The following is an 11,229-nucleotide window of genomic DNA, read 5'->3' as shown; positions in this document are numbered from 1 at the left end:
TGAATATGTTAAAGTTTTCCGATATATAAGACATTCAAAACTTTATCACAAGAAATTAAAAAAAAAAATAAAAAATCAACCCATGGACTAAGACCTATGTGAAGCAGACCAAACTATTGAACCCACAATTTCAAAGCAAGGACATGCCAACCTACTAAAAATACTTTTAAAAATAACTATGAGAAAACATTACAAGAAAAACTACAAACTACTAAAAACATACTCTTGTCAAACAATTTTTAACTAAAAAGTAAGTAAAAATTAAGTATTAATCAAGATAGCCAACCAACTAAAAGAGTTATCCTGGAGTTAAATAAAAAAAATTATCGACTACTAATGAATATTGTTATTGCCTATTTACAAATTATTATCGTTGATGAAAAAGTTCATCGATTCTAGTGACATGTTAAGTTGTTAATTATACAAATGTTAAATAATAGTCAGATGAAAGGCATGATTGTTTTACACACATAAAGAATTTCTCGACGCAGTATGCATACGTAGTTTCAATGTAAAAAATTGGTTATTTAAAACAAATGGGTATAGCACATTCAGATTAATTAAAATTAATTGTATCCAACTTTAAATCAAACAGATTTTCAATATTATTCCACTTTCTTATAACTCGTGAATTACGCATAAACAAATAAATAAATGAACTATCATAATTTTTACTAAGAAAATATATAGTATATATTATTTGGTCAAAGAAAATACGAACAGATGCAGCAGCCATCTATTTTTATTTTTTTTGTAATGAAATTATAACATTTTGTGGATAACTGAAACATTGAAACATTGAAGAACACTTGGTCAAAGTAAAAACGAAATATAGCAGCCATTCTAGTTTCTCTTTAAACTTATATTCTCCCACGTGGAAACCATTTACACATTTTCTGAAGCAGAAATCTTTTAACAATTAAAATAAGATTGAGTTGTTGGCTATGGTGATGTCATTGACTTAAGTGATAAGGTTTTGCTCATAGTTGTAACTTGTAACATGCATGAATGTACATGTTAACTTGAACCTTCTCAGAAACAACACAAAGATGAAAAATGAGTACCCTACACAAGTTGTTTAAGAAAAAGGTTGTTTTTCCAGACATAGCTTCTACCTATATTAAAACTCTGCATTCACATTAAAATATATTTGGATCTTCTACCAACATATAGACAGAGAAAGACTCAGAATTTAGCTCACAAATTGGTCCCTTCAATCTTTCATCATCTTTCTTCTTCTCTTACCTGCATCAAGTAACAGCTGGAATATACATGCATATATATATATATATATATATATATTTATTTATTTATTTTTCATTAATATTCTGATTCATGTTATTTTTATTTTCTACTGTAAACCCCCTATTAAGAAAAGATGTGAGAAATAGTTGGGTTGGCATGGGCACCCACTGGATTTTGGTCGGAAGCTTTTTATTTCTTTTCCAACAACTCATAACTGGAACCATGTGCTTGTAGAAGACTATGTATAAATATTTTAGTGGTGAATTAAATTAAAAGCTGGCTGTGTTGAAAAAAGCATCGATCACCTTCGGTAAATTAAATACCCCACTATCTCTGATGCATCATGTGACAATAATTGATTTTAAATTATTTGGGTAGTACATATACCTCAGAACCAAACGCACACAATAATGAATTTGTTTTTCGTCCATGTGAAAAAATATTCCTTGGTGATAGCATATTTTAGTTTTTTTTTTTTTAATTCTGGGTCATTTTTGAACATCAAATTATAAAATAGGATTGTATGACGGTTTATTACAAATTAAGATCATGTTGGACTGACTCGTGGTGATTTCAGAAGTGAAATTATTATGAATGAAAATGATTTCTGTGTGAATCATGAAAAAGGCAAAGTCTCAGCGATTTTTTTTTTCTAAACTAAAATCAGGTGAAATCGTCATAAGTTTTGACGACTTTTTTATTATCAAATTATAAAAATCATCATATATTATGACAATTTCACTTTTCCATAGAAAATTGTATCATTTTTTATGATTTTTTGTAAATATTATTCTGAATCCAACCAATTTCACTCAGTTTTATAATTTTTTGGTTAACCAACCTTGTTTTGTAATTTTTGAAAAAATCTTACTCACAATTATAAATGAACCCATATTTTAGCAATTAAATACGAATGCTATGGTGTGATTTCGAGACATTTTTGTTTTGATGGATAAAAATATAAATATAATACAACTAGTGACAGATAGATTTAAGCCTAGTGACAGATACACCGTCAAGGACTCTAAACAATGTGCTAGTATCATGAAACTCATTATTTGATTCGTTTTTATGTACTTGAACTGTTTTTGTTTATGTTTCGTAGCTTATAAATTATGTTTCGGTGGTATGGTTTGTGAAGAAGAATAAATAATAATCAGAAACTGAAATTTGAGTTTACAGTAAGAGGTCAATTGTAGCTCACTCAAACACCACAGACATATAATAATAATACAAATACTAACGGAGGAAGAAGAAAAAAAATAGGTAGAAAATTGATTATTAAAGTGAAGAACTGCTGCAACCACCATTGATGACCTAAGATTCCACCCCCACCATCCATTGATGAAATAAATATTTTAAACAGGTGGTGGTCCACCATCTATTCACGTTGCAGTTACCACTTGCTAAATATATAAACTTGTTTTGAAAATTTTTTTACAAAAATATCTTATACTGTGAATAGAAATTAAAGTAAAAACAAACATAAAATAAATCTCTGCGCGTGCACATGAATAGGAGCAGTGACCTTTTTCCCAGTACTTTCCCCCTTTCTTGCTTTTCACCTCTTTTATTTCTATTGACTTTTTAATTGTGCAGAACACTCCAAAAAACAAAAAGCCAGACACCAAAAACCCACTCTCTAATATTTCTGCTTTATTTTATTCTCTTCCATTATTACAATGGCTAATTGTTTTTCTATAAATTCAGCCCCTGAATCTCTTCAAAACCTCTTCCTCTTCTCTTCTTATCCTCCTCCTAAAACCTGGTCAAAATCTATCCAACCCAACCCAATCCCTTCTTCTTCTTCTTCTTCTTCATATTCCTTCTTATCATCATCATCTTCTTCGCTGCCTCTAGAATTCAAAAGTTCAGCCTTTCCAACCTCTATAATTATCTCCACCACCCACATCATCAATCACCATAAATCTTCTTCTTATTCTTCTTATTCCTCCCAAAACCTAATTGCACACACTGGTTTCGATCGTTGTTAACTTGTTCATACACATGCTATGCAGTTATGAATGATTGAGAGACAACACCAATGTCTTCTCCAGTAATCTGCGAGATTCTCCTCTCTGGCTTCACCATAAACTCTTCTCTCAGACGCAGGACACACCTGGTTCAATCTTTCTCGGTTGTTTTCCTCCACTGGTTCTACGTTTTCTCATGAACTAAATCAACCTCGTTCGAAAATAATAACAACAACATAGTATAGTTCCCGTTTTTTTTTTTTTTTCTTTTTTAATCAATACATAACATTCAATCATTAAACCTAGCTAGAGATAAGATAAGATTCATCAATCAATTATCGCGCAAATAGCAGCAGCGATGGGTTCTCCCGGTGGAGCCTGTTCGTCCGGTTCGAGTTCTCTGCAAAACTCTGGGTCCGAGGGCGAGCGAGAGATGGTGGATGAGAGGAAGAGGAAGAGAATGCAATCGAACCGGGAATCGGCACGCAGATCTCGGATGAGGAAACAGCAGCACCTGGAGGGTTTGAGTGCGCAATTGGATGAGCTGAAAAAGGAGAACAGTGAGATGAACAAGAACATAGGCATGACGACGCAGGTGTTCCTGAAGGTGGAAGCTGAGAACGCGATTCTGAGGGCGCAGATGGCGGAACTCAGCAACAGATTGAACTCTCTGAACGAAATCATCGGTTTCATAAACTCCACGAACTACTTGGTGTTGGATGAAGCACAGGAGACTCAGATGTTCAATGATTGTGGCTTCATGGATGCTTGGAATGGAATACCCTTCAACCAACAACCAATCATGGCTTCAGCTGACAATGACATCTTGATGATGTATTGATACCTGAATTTTGTGAATCGTGAATCGTGAGTCGTGGATCTTTCGTCGACTCATCCATTATTGTAACACCGCACTGTCGTGTTTTGATTTCTCTGATGTTAATTTCTTTTCGTTTTTCTTGTAATGTTCTATTGTTTTCCCAGTTTCTGTTCTGTTAAGCTTGTTTGTATTTCAAGAGGGGGGTTCTTTTTCTTCTTCAGAAATTAAAAATGGAGCCTTTAATTTCCATGTATATGTGATCTTGGAACTTCATTTCTCTCGTCTTCATGACAAAATTGTTTGATTAACTGATTAAACATCGATAACAAAATAATCCAGTAGTTTATATTTTAACACGTTTTAAAAGATATACTTCACATCAATCTTGATTTATGTAAAGGAAATATAAAATAAGTTTAAAACAATGTAAGTTTTTGTGTATAATATGAAAGACATTTTCAATCTAACAATAAATTAAAAACAAAACAGAGTCTAATAAAAAATATTGAAAGGTTGGCATGAATATTAAAAGTATTTAGTTATCATATTTCTAGGCATGTAAAATCTTAAAAAAAAAATTGTATTATTACAGCCTAATAAGACGGTGACACATTTGATTGATGTTTGCAAATAATTCAATTATGAGTCAAAATTTTACATTGATAAAAAATAAAAGTTAAGATGAAATATCATAAATTTATTGTTTAAATGTTTTGTATTAAAAAAGTGATGATAAAAAAAATTAAGAAAATGTATTTTGCAGCATACAAATTAAGAGATTTGGAAGAAGAAGACGAAGGGGTTGTTCATTTTGACTTTGATGTTGAAAGATTGTGTATGTTATTGAGAAATTATATGAGCATGTAAGAGAGATGAGGTTAACAAAAGTTTAATACCAATGATTATGAGTTAATGTGAAAGCTCTTTGGATTAATTGTAAAGGGAAAAGTATTAAAGTGGGTGGATGGGTGATGTTTTAACTTAGGTAAAGAGACATTTTGTTTAATATAAATGGTAGAATGATTGAAGCATTTCCCAAAATCCAAAGGGTTAATTTGTGCATAGGAATATAATATTTGCATTATTGGTTGTGCATGATGATTTCATTGTTGGACAGAATATCTGGGGAAGATATATAATTAGATAGTTCATCTTCCTCCAAACAAATGAAAAAGTGGAATCTATGGAATATTCTCTCTCCAAACTAAAATATATCATCATGTTTCAGACTCTCCATCCACACAAAGAACAAGAAATTTTGGTTCATGAGAGTATATATAAGAAAGAATATATTATTACATAAACAAAATATTAAATGATCCTCAATTACCATATTCTATGATTTCAACCAAAATATTACATGTTATATATAAATCATGTCATGATTTCTCTTAAACAAGCATATTTATTGAATTAGGTATACTTAATTATACTTAAGTGCCAAACAAAATTTTACTCTCCATTTGGATTATTCACATAATGAACTTTTTACGGCGTACAATATGCATCGGTTCAGCACAAACGAGACATATGAAGACGCGGTGATATTTTGTAATTTTTTTGAACTTTTATGTCTCATTTATATATAGAACCAAGGCATAAACCTCTTAAAATTTTTTATTTTTTGCTACTTTGATATTTTGAAGTAGGTGACAAAAATTTATGCCTCAGGTCACATCTAACCGAGGCAGATGACTGGAGCTGTCGTGAAGTTGTTCCGGCGTGATGCGGTGGTTGAAGATGGTGGTGACGGCACACTAGCGGCATCTAGGTTTTGAATGGTGGCACATTATGGTTGGTGCATATGCATGTACAAGGATCATGACCACGTGTCTTGCTGTTATTGGGTCAGAAAGTTTTTTTTTTTTTAATTCATGATACCCATTAGGCCTCGGTTTCCTCTAGAACCGAAACAGTAACCCTCGCATATGCCTCGGTTCATAACCGTGACATAAACAAATCCTTTTTTATCTCGTCAGTATATGCCTCGGGTGTAAAATCGAAACCAAAAGGTCAAAATAATCGCGGTCAAATCTCTCCCCTACACTAGTGATTAATGAAAGGCATACGAAACGAGAAAAAAGTGAAAGAAAAAATAAATAAGATTAGAAAACGTAACAACAAAGAAAAATAGGAAAATAAGAATATAATTAATATATTTTTATTTTTTATCTAAACAATTTTAATTTTTTTTTATTTTGTTAGTCCACTCATTTTTACTTCCCTTGTTTTTATCAAATGAAGCATTAATGACATCAAACAAAGCTAATTTACAATCTTAAAAAACAATATAAAACACATATTAATTAAACATGTCAAATTTGATCGAAGACATGAACCATTTACTCTCTTTTCGTTGTAAACTTATAATAATGTATATTATGAAACATAAAATGTTTTTCTCTTTTCAAAAGTTTAGTGGTTATTGGCTAGTTTGAGTCGTGACATGTTTTTATGTGGGGGAAACCATAATTTATTTTAATCGAAAGGCCCGTAAAAGAAATGAGTCTAAGATAAAGTCTTAACAATCATGCATTATTATACCATTTTCCAAAATATAAAAGTTTGGTTGTGCATTAAAATTTAATATTCGCATTATTGTTGTGCATGCCTTCATTGTTTGGATTTTCATTGTTGAACAAAACAAATGGATAAGTTTAAAATAATTGAGAGTTGATGAGTTGAAAACAATCTAAGCGGACAAATTATGAATCACATTAACTCATATATATGATTTTAATTTTCTAAAACTCATATATGTAGACCAAATTTTTTGTAGCAAAGACTTCTTTAATAAATGAATTTAAATTTAACACAATATTGTAATATTAGTTTATAAAATGAGATTTTCATCCATTTATAAATTATAATTTGGTTTGATTTTTTACACTAAGATATATACGTATCAAACGTGATATTAGGTATTAATAATGATTTTAACAAGCCTACAAACAATAATATTGATATGGTAGATTTCAAATGAATATAATACTATCTTAAAAAATAAATTTTAAATTTAACTGAATTGTATTCACTTATATTAATATTATTCATAAAATATTCTTTAATGTTAACGTATGGAAGGAAAGAAAAGAAATAGGGATAGTATATATATGAAAAAATTAAAAAAGGTAAAGTACGAAAAATATCTTAAAAAGAAACCATTAAAACATTTTTTTAAACTTATACAATCAGTTTGAATCATGATTTTGCTTGGTAGCAAAAGAGAAACCATAATTTTTAATCTTAATAAAGGCTCATAAAAAAGTCTACATTAAAGTATATCCATTTGTATGATACATCCTTCCTAGACAAGATGTCAAGTTCAATGACACACTTTTTCAAACGCAACCGACAAATGTTTTATGTTAAATGTAAATAAAATGTGAGATATGATTATTTTATCGACTTTGAGAAAGCTTTTAAGAAATTAATTTTATTTTTCTCTAAAATTAATATTAATAAATCATGAATTAATTATTTACAAGCACACAGCTCATTGTAGGCTTTTTTACACTTTATTTGGATTGGAAGTAAGAAGTGGTCTGCTGAAAATAGAAAAAATAAATAGGAATGGAGTAAAGAAAGCACGTTGATTGTATCTGGAAAAAATGACTACAAAAATTACAAAGTGTTTAAATTTTTCATGAATATTTAATGTGAATCTTAGAAACACTTATATTTTTCAACACTATCATCTTATTTTTATTACAATCTCAACATGAGAGGTCTTAACAAAAGATGAGTTTCATCTCGATTCAAGAAATAAAGCAGGTAAAACATTTTTTTAAAAAAAGTCTCAACTCTTTTTAGTATTAATATTTTTCGATTAAATTAGTTATGAAATTATGTTTAAGAAAAAAGGTATAAAAAAATAGTACTAGTATACTTCTAATAAATTAATTATAAAATTATGTTTAAGACAAAAAAAACTTACAAAATTTTATAATAGGTTAAATTACTCTTTTGGTCCTTCTATTTGTCATGAAATCTCAGTTTGGTGTTCAAGTTTCTCGTTGTCTTAATTTGGTACTCATTTTCTTAAAAATGACCAAATTTGGTCCTCACCGTTAACTTTGACCAGACGGTGTTAAAGTCAAGGTCACGTGTCAATTTATGATTTTTTTGAATTTCTTTTGAATTTTTTTTTAATTTTTTACACGCGTCACTTCATAGTTGTGCCACGTGTCAACTTTAACATCGTCTAGTCAAAGTTAACGGTGAGGACCAAATTGAGTCATTTTTAAGAAAATGAGGACCAAATTGAAACAACAAAAAACTTGAGGACCAAACTGAAATTTCATGACAAATAGAGGGATCAAAAGAGTAATTTAACCTTTATAATAATATACCTCTATTAAATTAATTATAAATTTATATTTGAAAATAAAATTTAATTAAATTATTATTACTGTATGCTAATTTTTTATTAGTATAAAAAGTGATATTTAATAAGTTAAAATATTTTTTCAATAAATTATAATTTTTTTAGGAAAAAAAAGATTAATTTTCATTATTTTCTTATACTCAATTTTAATTATATTTTCTTCTTTTATTTTTATGTGACTTCAATTTTTAATTCTATTTTATTTTTTATCTCTATGTGACTTTAATTTTGATTCTATTTTTTCTTTTATCTCGATGTAATATCAATTTGATTATATTTTATTCTTTTATTTTTATGTGACTTCAATTTTTGTTTTATTTTTTCTTGTATCTCTATGTGACTTCTCATCTAGTGATTATACTTCTTGTCTCTCATCGGTTTCTTCTAGTCTAGAGTTCTTATTTTGAGAATTTTGACAAATTCAATTCTTGAATCTTCTATTGTTTGTATGTACCAATTTTTTATTCTCATTTTTGGTTAGTATATTTTTATTTCTATTTGTCTTGTTGTTGTTTTTATTTTATTTATTGAATTTGTATTATGATTAGAAATGTGTTTCTTTTATCTGATTTTGTATAGGGATTAAGGTTTAAGATTCCAACCGAGAAAAACAATATTTTTTTATTGTTTTTATTAATGATTAATCTTAAAATGAACTTTACAAGTCTATTAAAAGCTTGAGACTTGAGAAAGAGAATAAGACTTGAGACTTCAAAATACTACAAGTCTATAATCGAGTTTACTTTCTTGACAACTACAATCAAGTTTTATTGTTTTAACTCATTTTTTTGTATACTTACTTTTAGTAGTGTTTTACATATTATAATTTTTTATTTCACATAATATATATATATATATATATATATATATATATATATATATATATATATATATATATATAGATAGGTCAACTATAAATTTTGAATCAAACTATTAAAAAATCCATAATTAGAAAAATTTTTAGGATTTAATTGCATCACAAAAATAATTAAAAAATACAAGTGAGTGCTCTTTAAATATACAAGATAATAAGAATATATACATAGGTGAAAGTAACAATAAAAAGTAGTTAGTGATAAGAATGAGTCTAATTTTTAAACTCAAGATAACGATTAAAAGTACATGAAAAAGACTAAACAAATTAGTTTTATTATCTATTGAAAAAGAACCGAACGAAATTAATTTCAACAATTTAAATAATTTTACACCAAAAAAAGTTTAAAAATAAATTTTAAATAGCAAACCTCATTTTTAAATTTGCTTTAAACTTTCCAAAGGCTGAAACCTCATTTCATCTGTCCATCTATTTCTTATACTCTCCTTCTGTCAAGAAGCAAACAATGCATAACAGATTGTCTTGAAAAATCAACCAAATTTTAACACTTTTTTTTTCTTATTTCTTTCCTTACATGACTGTGTAATGCAAATTAGGCAGTATTGTTTAAAAATAAATACATAACTCTCTTTGTCCAACCTTAATAAATGTAGCAGAAAGTGATAAACAATTAAAGTTGGAGTTCCTTTTGGAGGAGGGGAAAGGGTGTCTTCCCTTTTGGTGGGGGAGAAGGGGTATTCATAAGACAAGTAACAAAAATGAGTTTATTCTTAACAGGTATGAGTTAAATTAAAATATAAACAAGATTATAACTCAGTTCTCATCTACTAATATGTTTGAGATTAATTAGCATGCATAACAACATGGAAAGTTTAACTCTATACAATATAAATAATCTAAATTGCACATTGAAATCAAAGTTAAACATTTCTCGTTGGATTTAGTGCATTTCTCTTCTCTTCCACCACTACATCCACTTGTGATTCAAAGGGTGTTTTCAAATCATTTACAATGGTGGTGACAGGTTAATAAGATATGCTTTATTAAAACAAAAAGTTAAATACAATTTTTTTATTTTATTTTATGTAAAAATATCTTGAAATCCAATACAGATTAAAATATTGGATGTCCTTTAAATAATGAAAAACAAGGAAATTAAGAAATCAAATTTTCATGTGTATTTCTTCCTGCAAGAAATCAAATAGGACTGTAGTTATTAAAATAAAAGAAAATAAATTGTATGTGAATAAGTTACTAGATAATTATAATAATTTGTCTAACTGTATTTCAGTGTTCGTACCATACTAAGATAAAAAATATTTATTGTTTTTAAAACAATTTTATAACTACAAACAACAACTGATTTATAAATCCAATATTTCTAGTAAATTTCTATTTCACACGTTTTAATAAGCCAAAAAAAAGTAGAAAGGAAACCAAAAATAATTGCTATAGTTGTAGGAAAATGATAGTTTGAACTACCTATTTAGATAAAAAAAATATTTTATTACTTTATTTTGGTTAAAAAAAAAAATCTATTTAATTTTATTTATGGAAACTTTGTTAAATTTGTCAAAACAAAATTTTTCAAAAAATAATTTTCCATAGTTTTAAGACTTATTTGTCTTAGATTTCAACCACCCAAATAATCCTGTGTGCAAACGTTTCAAGAGGCAAGAGCTTTTAGTAAATTGAAAAAATGGAAAAAAAGAAAATCCTACCTGGTATCACTGAACAGACATTTGGTCTGAGAATACTTTTAAAATGCTAAGTCATTTTTGTAATGTACCTTTTTGGGTGATAAAGATAGAGAAGTATATTGGATTATTTTATTATTTTAAAAGTAATATAGTATAAGGTTAGATTTTTATTTTATTATTTTAAACAGCCCATTAGTTGAAAATAATCTTGAATTCAAGTTCAGGATTCATTTCAACAGAAAATTATGTAAAAGGAAGAATGGGAGCAA

General features: G+C 28.2%; 1 protein-coding gene across 1 annotated transcript; it reads left to right on the top strand.

The window, feature by feature from the left end:
* Nucleotides 1-2,962: 2,962 nt before the first annotated feature.
* Nucleotides 2,963-4,291, top strand: LOC114179085 (bZIP transcription factor 44-like). The gene has a single exon (XM_028065300.1). The coding sequence runs from the start codon at nucleotides 3,577-3,579 to the stop codon at nucleotides 4,057-4,059; it is 483 nt and encodes a 160-aa protein (XP_027921101.1). The 5' UTR covers nucleotides 2,963-3,576; the 3' UTR covers nucleotides 4,060-4,291.
* The last annotated feature ends 6,938 nt before the right edge of the window (nucleotides 4,292-11,229 follow it).

Source organism: Vigna unguiculata, chromosome 3, assembly GCF_004118075.2.
Source record: "Vigna unguiculata cultivar IT97K-499-35 chromosome 3, ASM411807v1, whole genome shotgun sequence".
Lineage (NCBI taxonomy): Eukaryota > Viridiplantae > Streptophyta > Magnoliopsida > Fabales > Fabaceae > Vigna > Vigna unguiculata.
Note: the sequence above shows the minus strand (reverse complement) of the source record. Positions and strands in the feature narration are given on the sequence as shown.

Coding starts and splice junctions, on each gene's coding strand:
- LOC114179085 (XM_028065300.1), top strand. CDS start 3,577: ATGGGTTCTCCCGGTGGAGCCTGTTCGTCCGGTTCGAGTTCTCTGCAA.